Source organism: Oreochromis niloticus, linkage group LG7 (assembly GCF_001858045.2).
Source record: "Oreochromis niloticus isolate F11D_XX linkage group LG7, O_niloticus_UMD_NMBU, whole genome shotgun sequence".
NCBI lineage: Eukaryota > Metazoa > Chordata > Actinopteri > Cichliformes > Cichlidae > Oreochromis > Oreochromis niloticus.
Genome location: NC_031972.2, coordinates 12,311,328 through 12,327,819, shown reverse-complemented (window position 1 = coordinate 12,327,819; position 16,492 = coordinate 12,311,328). Strand labels below are relative to the sequence as shown.

General features: G+C 39.9%; 2 protein-coding genes across 2 annotated transcripts; both read left to right on the top strand.

The window, feature by feature from the left end:
• The first annotated feature begins 9,489 nt into the window (after positions 1 to 9,489).
• LOC109202745 (uncharacterized) lies at positions 9,490 to 10,838 on the top strand. Its single transcript, XM_019360678.2, has 3 exons — positions 9,490 to 9,496; positions 9,582 to 9,864; positions 9,956 to 10,838. Exons 2-3 carry the CDS (start codon positions 9,619 to 9,621, stop codon positions 10,601 to 10,603), a joined length of 894 nt encoding a protein of 297 aa, XP_019216223.1. The 5' UTR covers positions 9,490 to 9,496; positions 9,582 to 9,618; the 3' UTR covers positions 10,604 to 10,838.
• Positions 10,839 to 11,202: 364 nt separating this feature from the next.
• On the top strand, positions 11,203 to 16,211 carry LOC109203005 (uncharacterized). The gene is made up of 4 exons (XM_019362038.2): positions 11,203 to 13,411; positions 13,493 to 13,775; positions 13,890 to 14,188; positions 15,629 to 16,211. Exons 1-4 carry the CDS (start codon positions 13,155 to 13,157, stop codon positions 15,987 to 15,989), a joined length of 1,200 nt encoding a protein of 399 aa, XP_019217583.1. The 5' UTR covers positions 11,203 to 13,154; the 3' UTR covers positions 15,990 to 16,211.
• The last annotated feature ends 281 nt before the right edge of the window (positions 16,212 to 16,492 follow it).

Below are 16,492 nucleotides of genomic sequence, written 5' to 3'. Positions count from 1 at the left end.
TGAAATTGTAGTTGTTCTTGGCTGAGAAACACAAAACCTGTCTTTTTTTTTTTTTTTTTTTTTTTCAAAACAAGAAACTAAGTTTAATCTCTCAGCCTTGTCACATAAAACAAAACAGATAACCCAGCTCTCAGCTGGCTCTGGACTTATCATCATCAAGGACACATGGTGAGAGCTACTTCAGAAGTTACAGTACTCATCACTCAAGCAACATTTCAAAAAACAAAAGAAACAAAAAACAAAACTCAGCACACTACACAGAGAACAACAACAAGACATAACTGAAGATGTTGTTCTTGTTTGTTCTCCTTGAATTTTAGGATAAAGTTATTACATCTGCATTAGTAAATCATATGCCTAATCATTATGTGTAACTTGCTCATCAGCTTGGTAGTGTCCACATATTTAATTCATTTTATTCAGCTTCTCAAACCGGTAGCTTTAGCTGTTGTATACAGGGTTTGGCTTATTAGTTGTTAGTATAGGTTTGCTCTTCATCTTTACAAAGTCTCATCTAAGATGACAGGTTTACAAGCAGGTCAAGTGTCTCTATGCACCTGATTAGTGTAGTTATTTCCTTATTTTCTTCATCTCCTATATCATTGTACTGAGGTTGAGCAAACCTTAAGCTTGAATCAGACTACTTTTAACAATCTTCCACCTCGCATCATAACTGACTGAGGTGCCTCTTCCTATTAATAGTATGTCATTATTAATGTTATCGTTGTATTGTTTTTCCTTTTTTATAACAGCAATAGTATATCACAATACACTACTTTACTACTAATATACAATAGTATATTAGTTTATATTTTATTATGTATCCATCAAAGGCCTGTGTGAACCTGCAGCTTCACACCTTCCCAAGCTGGAGACATTTTCCTTGGCTGAACAATGACACAGCCTTAATATGCCTTATGCATCTCTCTTTTTTATTTGATATATTTTGTGTGAATTATCTGGTTTCACGCATCCTATTCATTCAGCTTGGTTGTCTTCCCAATTTTGTTTCATTGCTTTAATTTAAGTTAACCTTAATTTAACCTTTTGTTTATTCCACTTCATTCCTCTTTCCATGCTTTAAAATATTACAACTCTTGTGTATGCTTTGATTTCTTTTTAGCTTCCTTTTCAGTATTTATTTCTGCTTGGAGGGTTTCTTATAATTTAGTTAATGCATTTTCCCTCCCACGTGGGACATTTAGTTTTCTTTGGATTTCTCCATCTATATGCACTAATTTGTCCGGCGCCTGGACATTTCTTTTCTAGCCACTGCTCGTCAGCAGTGAGTTTTGTTGTTTTATTTCCCATTTTCTTATTTGTTTTATATGTTTATTTCTACTTATTTTATTTATTTCTTTATGTATTTAGCGCTTAGTAATACACACACACCTGCGGCGCTTTCACTGGCACGAGAACAGAGAGAGGTGGCTGACACGCCCTTCTACTTTCAAGCTATTCTTGAAAGCGGTGTCACCTTTACGTGATAAAACACGACCTTCCTCTCGATTCACCAGTACTTCAGCAACCGACAGTAAACAAATCAGTGGAATAGTTCAGCCTCCTTATTGTGCTGTAGAAATCAACTTATTCCACCAAAAAAGACAATAAAAGACAGACAGTTTTAACGCGCGTTCACGCTACCAGCCTCTTAAGGCGAGCGTACTGCTTCCAGCCACTGTGGGCGAGCTAGGCCTATTTACCCTTTCGGGGAGCTACCAATCACTTATGACGAGCTCAATCTTTATTTTAGTGCTTCCAACCCTCTGCGGGCGAGCTGACTACCAGTCCTCAAGACGAGCTTAATGCTTCCAGTCTCTCTTGGACGAGTCTATTTCTTTTAAGTTTCGTTTTCGTTTTTGCGCAAACCTTTATTATCTCAAAGTAGTCTGTCTTACCTTGGCGCTGGTTTCTTCAGATGCACCTGATCAGCCCCCGACGGTGCGGACCGCTTGTAAAACGTTGACCAAGACCCGAATTCACGCTCTTGGGTTTTATCACACACCTAGTATGTGAGCTGCCGGCAGACTTCAACGTGGGCTTCTCGCACCGACGGGACCTGGTGAGGCGCCTTCTGTGAGAGCTGCTTTAAAAAGGCTGTCTCATCCGGCTCGAAGGACCAAGAAATGTTAAGGGAAAATCTCCCAAATAGAAGGCTGCCAAAGTAAAACAGAGACACAGTGAGACAATATAATCAATCACATGTACATGGGGTGAACGTCTCTAATGAGAGTCACACAGTACTCTTCTTTATTGCAGGTTATATAGGCATGTAGGTTACACAGCAGACGGAGGCAGTCTCCGCCTGTTCTCAGAATATAGATTGCTTAACTGACAAATGCATATCTTACTAAACATTCTGTCCGTACTATACTAAACGTCTGCTTAAGTGGCATTTTCCGTTGCTCTTTGCACAGGAACTTGTCTTCACAGGCATTTGATAAGCATAGGCAAGGTTTCATGTTTTATCAGGGTGAATCATCATTCAGAGTTTACACAGTTACAAGCAAAGCATATTTGAATAATAAACAAAATCTTTTCACAGTTCCCCAACCCCCGGGCCTCGGACCGGTACCGGCCCGTGAGTCGTTTGGTACCGGGCCGCGAGAGTTGAGGCTCAGGTGTGAAATGTATGGTTTTCAGGGTTTTTATCGGTTTTCAGCGTTATTTTGTTATCATTTTTATTGTTAACTCGCTTTTCACATGTGTTATGAATAAATCTTCTTTTTTTTGGTACCGGTACTAGTTTTATTTTGTTGTGTTTATCTGCGACACCTTAAAGGCCGGTCCGTGAAAATATTGTCTGGCATAAACCGGTCCGTGGCACAAAAAAGGTTGGGGACCGCTGGACTACAGGACATTTCACGTGATGTAGATGAAATTTTGTGGCCAGATCCACAGAGATGACACAATGTAGACTGATTTCTTTTTTTTCCTCAGTGAAATTACTATTTCGTTTTGACTTGGAAATAAACACTTGTGTTTGTTTTGATGTGTGTGAATAAACACCAGTACTTGAAGTTTGGATCCCTCTATGCTTACGGATCTATGACAAAAGTATGAGCTCAAACTGACATAGCCTACCTTGTGCACAGAGAAAGCAAAAGCCAGATGTGTTTTTCATTCATACCATCAGTGTGTAGTTGGTGCATTGTGTGCTTATTAATTTGATGGCTTGTGTTTACTGTCTGGTACAAAAATACCATTTTTACAAAGGTGTGGTGAGTTAAGCAAAGGTTATTCGCTTTTACAAGAAAACTACAATGTTTTGCTGATTGGGTGAAGAGTTTTCTTATTTGTGTGTAGAGTTTTGCAAAAATAGCCAATAGTTACAAAAAATGTGCTCAAGCCATCAGAAAAAACTGTAATAGGCTGGTGTAGAAAATTGCTGCCACACTGCCGCCTCGACCTGGGCTTCGAGTATCCTGATAGTTTGAATGACTCAAGGGAGTTGACTCATTTAAACTAACATAATCATCCTGCTGTCACCAGGTTTCTGTAAGGCAGAGTAAATTGATTTGTTGAGCAAATCAATTTACTCTACTAGTCTAGTCTACTAGTCTCTGTTAGTACTAACAGAGACTTGGAAGAGAGAGACCTAATCTTTAATAAACCACATTTCACATTGTTTTACTCTTTGGTGCTGTTTAGAATACTGTATTCATGTGATTTCTTTATGTTTAAGTCATCTTTTGCTGATTTTAGTTTGTTTTTTGTCAGTTTTGTCAGTTTGGGAGCTTACACTCTCTCCCTGGCTGGTGTCTGATCTTATCTAACGATATGTTTTATGCATGCGCATTGAAGGGAATGTAAACTTCAACACTGAAGTTTGGTTTACCGGAAGCAAACACACACAGACCAATACCTACTCTTTGACTCCCACTACCCTCTGGAACACAAACTTGGAGTAATCAGTAACCTAAAACACCAGGCAGAAAATGTTCCTTCTAAGCCTGAGGGGGAAAAGAGGTAACACACACATATAAAAAAAGCTCTTAAAACATGTGGTTATCCCAATTGGGCTTTCATCAAGTCAGCAAAGATGCACAGAAAAGAAGATCAGACACCAACTAGGAAGGATCAGAAAGACAAACGCAACAATATAGTCATCCCCTGTGTAGCTGGTTTATCAGAAAAACTCAGGAGAGTCTCCAAGAACAAGATCCCAGTGTACTTCAGACCCAGCCACACACTCAGACAAAAACTGTTTTATCCCAAAGACAAAACTCCTGAACACAAACTTAACAACATAGTGTATCCTATACAGTGCAGCGAGGAATGCTCAGATGTCTACATTGGAGAGACAAAACAGCCACTTGATAAATGCAAGGCACAACGTAGAAGAGCCACCTCCACGGGACAAGACTCGGCTGTCCATCTGCATCTAAAGGACAAAGGTCAATGTTCACATTTTGGACAGAGAAGACGTTCACTGTGAACGACCATCTTTGAACAGAGGCGGTGGCTTACAAGACCAACTGTCTGGCACCCATAATCCAGTTTTGAGATCCCTTCCCAGACGCCTTAATGCCCATCCACATCCTGGGTCGACCTCAATAAATCACATGATATAGTTGGGCTAGGTTTCACAATGGGTCCACCCGAAACCTTGGCTGATTGTGACCCACACCCGTTTTCATGCCTTGGCTCGTGCGGACACTCCCATAGGGCTTAAAATCTGGGACTCTCCACTGATTGCGTTTAGAATTGAATAAGCTTCTCGGATGAGAGGTGAAACGTCTGCAAGAAAACTTAAAGAAGTCCAGACACTTTTCTTTCCAAGTAGTTTTGAATTCTTCCCTTACAACAATATTTATAGTAATAATAATAAACACCTTTTTTTAGTAACTTGATTTTGTGCTCACTTATGTTATCTTTGTTTAATATTTACATTTGTTTGATGATATGAAATATTTAAAAGTGATAAACACAGAAAAAAAGAACAAGAAGGGGGCAAATACTTTTTCACACCACTGTATGTGACTCTTTCCTTACTGTTGTGTACTGTAACTTGATGATAGCTTAGAAATCCCAATCCACCAGGAGATTTGAGCCTGGAAACCTTCGTCCTCAATCCAATTCTTCTTCATCCTGATCCTGAGACAATCAAGGGCTCTTTCTCTCTCTCTCCTTTCATTGCGGTGCTCATTATGGTCTCCCACCCCTGGCCCACGCACCTGCCATCTCCACACTTGCTGCCTATCTTCATAATCCCGAGCACTACTTAAGATAGCAGCACTGTGCTACTCGTCACTGGATCATTGAGCTATCAGCGTCAGTCGCTCAGTAGTTTGAAAATCTGAATCTGAATCTGTGAGTTGTTTCCGTCAGTTCGTCTCTAACTGAAGTTTTTGTGTGCAGATCTTTCCTGGACCTTTCCCTGCCTGCCTGTAATCCTGTGAACGAGTGTGTGGATGTGTGTGACCCAGTTACGGAGTGAGGAGAGTGATTTGGAGACCTTTTGGAGCCCCCCCCCCCCCCCCCCCCCCCCGCCACCTGGTGTTGTCTGTATAAATAAATTAAATGTCTTCTCTACAAGGATTCCTGGTCTGCGCCTGAGTCCATTAACTAATCGTGACAGGTTGACATTGAACTCATCCAAGATCTTTGATAGATGGTGTCAATTTGAAAATCCTTGGCGACTTCCTTTTTGATTTATTGCATTGAAAAGATTTTTTTAAAACTTGATCTTCTACGTCCATGTCTTGAGGTCTATGTCAAGATCACTGAGATCCAAAATCATCCTAGATTTTTAGTAGTGGTATCAATTGGTATCAATCTGCCGCTGGATCAGAGACTTTCTCTCAGACCATGTACAGAGAGTTAGAATGGGGCCTCCTCTTTTCCCCAGCCTTAACACCGACTCGCCACAAGGCTGTGTACTAAATCCCCTACTGTACACTCTGTACACACATGACTGTGTCAGTACCCACCCAGGCAATGAAGTGATTAAGTTCGCAGATGATACCACCATGGTGGAGCTCATCTCTGGGGGCGACGAGACAACATACAGAGCTGAGGTTCAGAGGCTGTCGGATTAATGTGCAGACAACAACCTGGACCTCAATACAACCAAGACAAAAGAACTGGTAATCGACTTCAGAAGGAGGAAGTCTGAGCCGCAGCCTGTCAGCATCAATGGGGGAGTGTGTGGAAAGGGTGTCCAGCTTCAAGTTCCTGGGTGTGCACATAGGCACACACCTTCAATGGAGCTCAAACACCTCGGCGGTTTTAAAGAAGGCCCAACAGCCACTCCACTTTCTGAGAATCCTCAGAAAAATGGACCTGAAGAAGGAGCTGCTGATTGTCCTCCAGTTGCACCACGCCACACAAAAAGGCACTTCAGTCATCAATATGGCCCAAAAAATCATTGGGCATCCTCTTCCCTCACTGAAGGACCTGTATAGCACTCGCTGTCTCAAGAGGACACGCAGCATCCTACGGGACTGGACACACCCAGGACACCGGGTGTTTAAGCTGCTGATGTCTGGCAGGAGATTCAGCTACTGAGGTTGGGGACAAACAGACTTAAGCACAGCTTTTACAACAGGGCAATAGCCATAATCAGTGCGAACAGCTGACCTGATGTTACGGGTTTTCACTGTTTATAAATAAGTGCTTAAAAGCAACTTATTGGCAATAATGTATAAACAATAATATGTATTAAATAGAAAATGGTTTCCTGCAATTAAGTGTAATGGCTTATAATTAGATATAACTGTGTATGTTCTAGATCACTATCTATGAAAAACGTCTTTAAATTCATTGTTTTTCTTTTTATTTTATTCATTCACTCTAAAGACCTCTGTCATCACACTGTGTATCTGCTGCTTTTGTCGGGCAGTATAAATAGCAATTTATCAAAATAGACATGAGTGAAATACAGCAAATAAGGCAAAAACAGTTTTTACAATTCTAACTAGTTTGAAAGTCAATATTTGGTATGACCACTTTTATTCTTCACCATGACTTGAACTCTCCTGTGAAAGCTTTCATGTAATGTGTTTAACTAGTCTTCAGGAATAGTTCTCAAGGCTTCTTGAAGGGCATTCAAAGCTCTTCTTTGGATGTTGTTTCCCTTTGTTCCATTCTCTGACAAGATGATCCCACACTGCTTGAGTAATGGTAAATGGACTGGTTCAGGCACTCAAACCACCTGGTATTTCCATCCAAGTACTAACCAGGCCCAAAAGAGCTTAACGAGCCCCTGTAGTCCCTGAACTATTGTGATAGGTTGGGTTTATATTGGCAGCCATGTTCATAATTTCTTGAAGTACAAACAGCTTGGAGTGTTTTTAAAGACAAGCTGTACTTACACTACATTAATATAAATGTGTTTTCCATTGGCCATGTAACCACCGACAACATAAAGATTTAGCTAACAGGCTAACATGACTGGGACTTCTGTATTCAATGATAACATACTGTAGATTGTAATAAACTCAAAATGTTGATATAGATAAGTGCTGCACAAATGGTTAAGCACTAATGGAACCTAGGAAATTTGTGTCTCGACATGAAGTCTCCTGAGAATCTTATCCATTAGCTGGGAAATGTAGATCATCTGCTTAGAATCAATCACTTTGGGCAAGTAAGCTGAGTGTTATATTACTGACCAGTTTCCAGAAGACTGTACATTTACAAACATTTATCTCCTTAAGGGTAAATGACTGGCAACATGACTTTAAGAATCACATTCAACCGCCAGCTTGGTAATAAACTTAAAATATATAGTCTAATTTCTTTGCAAGTAAAAAATATTAAAATGTTTTATCTTTATTATTTGTGTTTTGTAATGCAAAAGAGTACAGGTCTTTTCGAGTTTGTGTTTATTATCATAAACTGTGCTCCTTGTAGCTTCAACTATAGCAGGAGGTACCTCACAGATGGCTTTGAGTACTTGGTATAGGTTTATAGCTGTGCAAACTGCAGATACAAAATGTATACAAAGGTGGATTACATCAAAATAAAAGACAGAATTTCAAGCTAAGCGTGTCCAGAGGTCAGCTGGACCTCATTGTAAATGCTCTATAGTTTCAGCTTAATTTGTTAATGTCAGTGTTTAAATATACCTTTCTGCCACAGGTCTTTTCAAGGATAAATTAACTTTTTAGATTTTGTGTCAGGAAAAGGCTGTACTAACATCTGTAATGACAGCCTGATGACCGATTCTCATCTGCAGCCAATTTAGAGTAACCAATCAAGTTATCTTACAAGTAGTTGGACTTTGGGAAGAAATTAGAGTACCTACGGTAGCACGGGGAGAGCATGGAAACTCCACACAGAAAAGGTGACCTGTGGTTTTAAACCCAGGATCTTCTTGCTGTGAGTGAAATCCACAGTGTAAATTTAGGCCTTTCATAGTGAGATTTTCAGCTTTATTTATGCCATGTTAGTTCATCTAATGGCATCCACCTCACGCTCTAAGAACTGACTGAAATAAATCAAGTAGAAAGATAGACTTCTTTATAAGAATGATACAAAGTTTCAGTTATGCTGTCAATAGTTTTCTTTTTAAAAAAAAATAAATGAATAAAAGTTCAATATCTGAAGGCTATTTTTTAGATGTTTATATTTTCCTGGTGGATGATTTTTAAAAGGCTATTTCAAAACTTTTGTATCTAAAAAGATTACTTGGTATGCTATGTTAGGCATACTATGTAGCTCAGAGTGATGGAAGTATTGAGGCCCATAAAATATTTGGATGTCTGATCTCTGACAGGAGAGTTGGAGATTTGTAGAGACCACATTTTTGTAGCAGTTTTCATGTGTTTTTTTAAATGATCCATTTTTACACTACAGTTTTTTCTGAATGCTTAAACCCTAACTGTGATTCTTATAGCACAATTTCTAAAACTATTAATACTTATAGCAAAACCACTCACTGAGTTTGCAAAACTAAAAGCACAAACACTGCTTTGCACTCAGTTTGCCATTTTGTAACACACACTTTGCAAACCTGTAACTACAATCCACTGCAGAGCACTTTTTTTGCAGAACTGTAAACACAACTCACTGCTTTACACTCAATTTGCAAAGGATCAACGCACTCCTAGCAAAACTATACACATTTACGGCCATTATTTACACTATTTTATCAACTGTCTGGCACACTGTCACATGTGAAAACTTTTTTAGATAATTAGTTCACTTTGCAATCAGCCTAAGCACTATAATACAGGTAAGCTGTGTGTGTGGAGTACAGTGGAGGGAGCAGGAAGAGTGAGAAGTAGAGGAGGCCGAGGAAGAGGACGTGGAGGTGAAGAAGTAGGACGGAGAGGACAACAAGGACAAGGAGGAGCAAGAGGAGGATGAGGGGGGGGAGAGGAAGGGTAAGAAGAGTAAGAAACAGAATAACTGATGACATCAGAGCTACAATAGTGGACCATGTCATCAGCCATGGGATGACCCTGAGGGAAGCTGGCCAACGGGTTCAGCCTAAACTGAGCCGCTACACTGTAGCAAGCATCATTAGGACATTCTGAAATGAGAATCGGTAAGTACTTTGTAGCACTGCCATACTCTAATGAGAAACACAACAGTACCATACATGCAAAAATACTGAAATTGTTACTTTAAAGAATTGCTAGACGTCCAGATGTTGGGGGCAGAGGCAGAATGTTCACTCCAGAGCAAGAGACCCATATAGTGAACATGGTGATTGCCAATAATGCAATAAGACTGCACGAAATACAGCAGCGCATAATTGATAATGACACCATCTTTCAAAATGTACACAGTGCAAGCATTTCTGCACTAAGTCGTGTACTTGCGCACCACAGAATAAGAATGAAGCAAATTTACAGAGTTCCTTTCGAGAGAAACACAGAACGTGTAAAGCAACTGCGATATGACTATGTGCAGGTAAGCTAGTGTCATTGGTTCTGAATTTGGAAGTGCATACTGTAGTGCTGTGCATGGGCCTGATGTGTTGCATTTGTTTTGTCTTGTCCAGAGAGTGATGGAACTAGAAGCAGATGCAATGGGACATGAGCTACTTTTTGTGGATGAGGCCGGTTTTAACCTCAGTAAAACCAGGAGACGTGGCAGGAACATTATTGGACACCGTGCCATCATCAATGTCCCAGGACAATGTGGTGGTAACATAACCATGTGTGCAGCTATAAGCCAAAATGGTGTTGTTCACCATCATGCAACCATAGGCCCATACAACACTGCACACATTATTGCATTCCTGGACACCATGCATGACATGCTCACTGTTCAGAGACCAGAGCAGACCCGATATGTCATCATATGGGACGATGTTAGTTTCCATAGGGCTGCTTTGGTCCGCAACTGGTTTACAGACCACCCATCCTTCATGGCACTCAACCTCCCTCCATACTCTCCATTCTTAAATCCCATTGAGGAGTTCTTCTCTGCCTGGCGCTGGAAAGTGTACGACCGTCATCCTCATCAACAGGTAGCCCTTTTACAGGCAATGGAGGAGGCATGTGGAGATATTGACCAGGCATCATGTCAGGCCTGGATACGCCATTCAAGGAGATATTTTCCCCGGTGCCTTGGACTGGAGGATATCGCATGCGATGTGGACGAAATTTTGTGGCCGGACCCAGAAAGACGACATGATGTAGGCTGATTGTCTTTTTTTTTCCTTTTTTTGTGAAATTCCTATTTTGTGTTCTGACTTTGTCTTGGTTTTGATGAGTGTGAATAAACACCAATACTTGAAGTTTGGATCCTTGTATGTTTACATGACACTATGACAAAAGTGTAACCTCAAATTGACATCTGTACACAGAGAAAGCAAAAGCCAGATGTGTTTTGTATTCATACCATCAGTGTGCAGTTGGCGCATTGTGTGCTTAGTAGATGATGGCTTGTGTGTACTGTTTGATACGAAAACACCATTTTTACGAAGGTGTGAAGAGTTAATCTAGCTGTGTTCGCTTTTGCAAGAGAACTACAATGTTTTGATAATTGGGTGACAGGTTTTCTTATTTGTGTGTAGAGTTTTGCAAAAACAGCCAATAGTTACAAAAAATGTGCTTAAGCAATCAGAAAAAACTGTAAATACAAAACACTGTGAGACAGCGGGAAAATAATATTTATCTATTCATTCATTTATTCTTGTACTCACATTTTAACAAAAAAAGAGCTGCAGTAAAAAAGATATATATACATTAAAAAATTACATATTTTTACAGCATATTCAGATAATTTATTCCGCTTCATCATCATGCCTCTGTGCTGGGACAGGCCTCAGGACTTCATCCACATCACATGTTATGGTCTCCCTTGCAAGGCAACGAGGAAAGAATCCTTTAGCATGCCGAATTCAGCCCTGGCAAGATTCCAGTCCTATCTCACCACATGCTCCATTCATTGCTTGAAGTAGATTTTCCTTTGTGTAAGGGTTTCGGTCATATACTTTCCATCTCCATGCTGAGAAAAACTCCTCAAAAAGGGACAGTATGGTGGAAGAAACACATTGATAAAATGCTGCTCATTGTGAAACCAATTGTATATTCTTGGACCATGGTGAAAGCTCACATTGTCCTAAATGGGATGCTCTGCCTACTCGTGATCTCTCTACTTTGCTTGAGTAGAGAGAAGTAGAGAGATCGCGAGTAGGCAGTAGTAGACCATCCTGGAATGTTGCTAGAAGTTCGGTGTTGTGTGGCTCAACAGTAACATGACTGTGGAGAACCCCATAGCTGCAGCTATGGGGATAGTTACATTTCCACCACGCTGGCCAGGCAGTTCAGTTCAGTAATGGCATTGCGACCTTTTCTTCTCCTTTTTGCTAGATTCAAAATGTATGTTGTCTTCTATAATCCACTGCTGTATTTCATGCAGTCGAATTGCATTATTCTGATGGACCATATCCACAATAAGTGTCTCCTGGTGTTGTGAGCACATGCATGTTCTTCCACCCTCACGTGGCCGTCTTTCAATTCTAAACAAAATACCATTTAGTTATAAGTATACTTGTACACATAGCACATGTATACACCATACTATTTCATTTACAGAACTAAAATTAGTTTGGTGTGTACAGAGAATCTTTGAGCTTGACTGAATGGTTAGGCCTCATGAATACATCTTTGTGGAGGAAGCTGTATTCAATCTCGCAAAAAGCAGAAGAAGAGGTTGCAGCATGTGTTTTCAATTTTGAGTGGTAGTGTGTTAATGATGAAAACAGTGTGTTAGTTGTGTTTAATTTCTGTGGCCTGTGTGCACCATTCAGGGTACAAGTGCACCACATTGCTAAATGTGTTTTGTGTTTGAGAATGTGTTTAGAGTTTTGGTAAATGGGAGATTCAGATTCGCAAATGGTGTCCTAACCAGATGAATAGTGTTTAAGATTTTGGCAACTGTGGGATTGATTTGATGAAAGAGTTTTCATAGTTGACAGTTTAGTTTTTACAATGGGATTTAGTGTTTTAGCAATTCAGAAAAACTGTAAGACCTTTAACATATATGTGAAAAAACAACATGAAATACTTATTTTTAGTTTTACTCTCATACTGCAATTCACTGCTATGCTTAAATAAATATGATGACTAGGCAACTTAAATTTTTCTCTCTTGTCCTCTCTCCTTTGCTCTGTCTCTCTCTCTCCCTCTGTCGCCTGGCCGGAACTCATGGGTTTCTGCTTTTGGCCTACACACCTGTGGGATGGTGAACACCTGCATCCCATTAGCCTCCCACTATTTACAGTTTTTTACAGACGCTAGGACACATTTCGCAATACTTAGGTCACTTTTGCAAAACTCCTCACACAGTGAGCACAACAGAAGTCTATGTGGGCTAAACTGAGGATCAGTTATCATTGTTTTGGCACAAAATGCATTCAATGACTACATCTCTCAAATTTCATGAATTATTTTCTCACTCAGACACAACAACTGCCAAAAATCTTTGTACGTACAGGACATTTTGCATGCACTTACATACTGTTTTCAAAACTGTTAAACTTATGGTCAAAACAATAACATAATGCAAAACTGAATAAGACAGCAAAATTCAACAGCAATATTTTATTGAAACATATTTTAAATCTAAAAATGCAGTTTAACCAGCCACAGCTGATTCTCATTGTAGATGAACATCTACACAGGTGCTACTCCTTCAATTTCAGTACAAAAGGAGACAACTGCTGAATAGGTTTGTTTTGTGATGTAAACATGGACCCAGCCAGAAATGGAGAAGTGGCTGAAAGAGGAAGAAGAGTGGCTGGGAGGGGGCGAGGAATACGTATGCATGGTGGAAGAAGAATAAGAGGAAGATCAAGAGCTGTAGTCGCAGATGAGATCAGAGCTACTGTAATTGATCATGTAGTAAATTATGGTCACTCAATGAGAGAGGCTGGTCAGAGAGTGCAGCCAAATCTGCAACGCTCTACAGTGGCATGTATTGTTAGAGTTTTCCGGCAAACCAACAGGTAACTTGTATTCTGCAAGGGCATTTGCACATTTCAGAAGTAAATAAGCTTTTGTGTAATTGTTGTTGCATTTCTGCTTAGAACTCAACGGTTACCTCACACAGGAGGGAGAGGACGGATGTTCACTGATGTGCAGGAAACTGCCATTGTTGATATGGTCATCAGAAACAATGGGATAAAACTCACTGAAATTAGACACAGAGTCTTGGCAGACAACGTTACTTTCGCAAATATTCACAGTGTAAGCATAACAACAATTTCTAGAGTCCTGAAAAAACATCAGGTCAGGATGAAACAGTTGTACACTGTGCCTTTTGAGAGGAACTCTGAACATGTCAAGCAACTCAGGAACCAGTATGTCCAGGTAAGATCACAATAAAATACAGATCTGTTTTTGAACAAAACCAAACACACACAAAGACAATTTTTACAAATTTACTACTGTAACAGCTTATGTTGCCTTGTGGATTTATGTTAGAGAGTCATGGAGATTGAAGGCAGGCAAACACACCACATTTTCATCTTTGTGGATGAGGCAGGTTTCAACTTGGCCAAAGCACGGCGACGAGGGAGGAATGTGATTGGGAAGAGAGCCACAGTGAATGTCCCGGGCCAGAGGGGTGCCAACATCACAATGAGCGCAGCAATATCCACTGATGGACTGCTGTTACACAGACCACTAATTGGGCCATACAACACTGAACGGCTCCTTGCGTTCCTGCATGATCTCTATGGAAGGGTTGTGCTAGGTGAGGAAAGGGATGCGGAGAGAAGGAATTAGAGATGGCACGATACCACTTTTTTATGTCCGATACCGATATCATAAATTTGGATATCTGCCGATACCGATATGAATCCGATATTGTGTGTTTTTTAATCAATAAAACTGTTTGGTTTTTTTAATATCTTGCTGCATTTTGTATAAGTTCATACTCAAGTTTAAATAAACAACAACACTAAAGCTATTCTGTTATACCTGTGTGTAAAAAAAAAAAAAAAAAAAAAAAAAAAAAAAAAAAAAATACACTGCACCCAAAATATTTCATAGTTCAGCAACACTGATCAATCTAATAAACCTTACCTAACTTAAAACCTAACTTAAACCTACTCCATCCTCCCTATTCTGGTATTTTAAAGAGTACTTAGCAGAAATATTAAGCAACCTAACTAATAGGGTTGCAAACTCCCAGCAAAAAAAAAAAAAATAGGGAACCACCCCCGACCCTCCACCTCATGATGCTTAATCGATGTAATCAACTTTAATTTGATGCAGGGTGAAAAAAAAATGCACAGAAACAAATTATTTTTCAAGAATAATTAAATAGATTCAACATCTTTCTTCAACAGAATTGCAGAATTCACAGATGGTAGCTTCCCAAAGGAAAAAGTACTATAGCTTACTAGGGTATATTAGACTTAAGAGTTAATATATACAGTAATGGACTTCTATACATTTTACATCAGATTAAAACTTTGGGTGTAAGATTCAGATAATTATTTATTAAAAGCTACGTATTTTAAATGAGAATAAGAAAGTAAAGTATGTCTTTGTGCCCCCTTTTCCCTGTTCATGCCCTATCGGCCCCCCTGGCTAAACTTTGCTAGATCCGCCCCTGCACAGTTACCAGCCGTCAGCTACGTAGAAAAGGATCCTGGTGTAGAAAATAATATTAAATAAATTCTAACAACAGCTTATCAAGGTTAAACGTGCTGCTGTTGTTCAGCCGCTGGTTTCCTCTTTCTGGTGCAAAGTGGGCCAAAAACAAAGAAGAGAGATGGACTCACGACAGAAAAGCCGATCAGCTGATCATTAAGCAGTTTCACGATTGAAGTAGCGGCAGGAAGGTGAGGGAGAGAGAGGCAGTCGCTCCATATATCGGTTGTTAAGCTTAACGTGGGAATGCTTTACAAACATTCAGAGATGAACTTAAACATTTGCTTTACTTCTCTCTGGGATAACTTCCTCTTAGATGAAATGCTGGTTTGGTAGCGAGGCTACAAATACACACAGGCGCTCTATCACGTGAGCACACTGCTCCGACGTGCTACGGTTATGAGCCGAGTTACGCCGTGTCGCAAGTTTTGTGAGCTGCTTTTTTGATATTTAATGGATCGGATTACATTTTTTATTTTTCGCCGATATCCGATCCAGTAATTTAGGTCAGTATCAGACTGATACCGATACGTAATATCGGATCGGTCCATCTCTAGAAGGAGTCAGCCAACATTTATAATTGTATGGGACAATGTGGCATTTCATCACTCCCGTGCAGTCACCGAGTGGTTTGCAGCCCATCCCAGAATGGAGTCTCTTTTCCTTCCACCTTACTCTCAATTCCTCAACCCCATAGAGGAATTCTTTTCCTCATGGCGGTGGAAGGTTTACGACCATCATCCACATGATCAAATGTCCCTCCTGGATGCAATGAATGCTGGATGCCTGGAGATATCAGCAGAAGATTGCCAGGGATGGATCAGGCATGCCAGAAGATTCTTTCCTAGGTGTATTGCCCTAGATGACATAAGATGTGATGTGGATGAGAACCTGTGGCCAAATGGAGAAGACCGAGTAGATTAGCATTACTATTGTATGTGTATCAGTGGATGGTGTGTATACAAATTCTTGTATTTTGGGATTACTTAGTGCAAAAAAATAAAAATACATAAACAAATATTAATGAATTCTGCATGATGTTCATTCCAGTAACATATATTGAAATTATGAACAGAGATGTGTCCTTGTTTTACACAAGAAAACACTGTGTAATGCTACATGTTGTTAGTGTTTTTTAGGTCATTGTTTTGTTGGTGACAAAGTGTGTTTGTCGGCTGTCAACCTTTGCTAGTGTTCTGGACGAATGAGTTTATTTGAGACCTGAATAAAGTGTTTTGGTAGTTGTAGTGCATTTTGAATGTGAAATGAACTGCTTTGCCAAGCTGAGGGTCAGTTAGGAGAATTGTGTGAAGAGTTTTGCAAAAGTGACCTAAGTATTGGGAAATGTGTCCTAGAGGCTGTAAAAAAAACTGTAAAGGGAAGAAGCGAGGCTACTCATTGCTGGATTTTTGTTTGACTCATGTCAG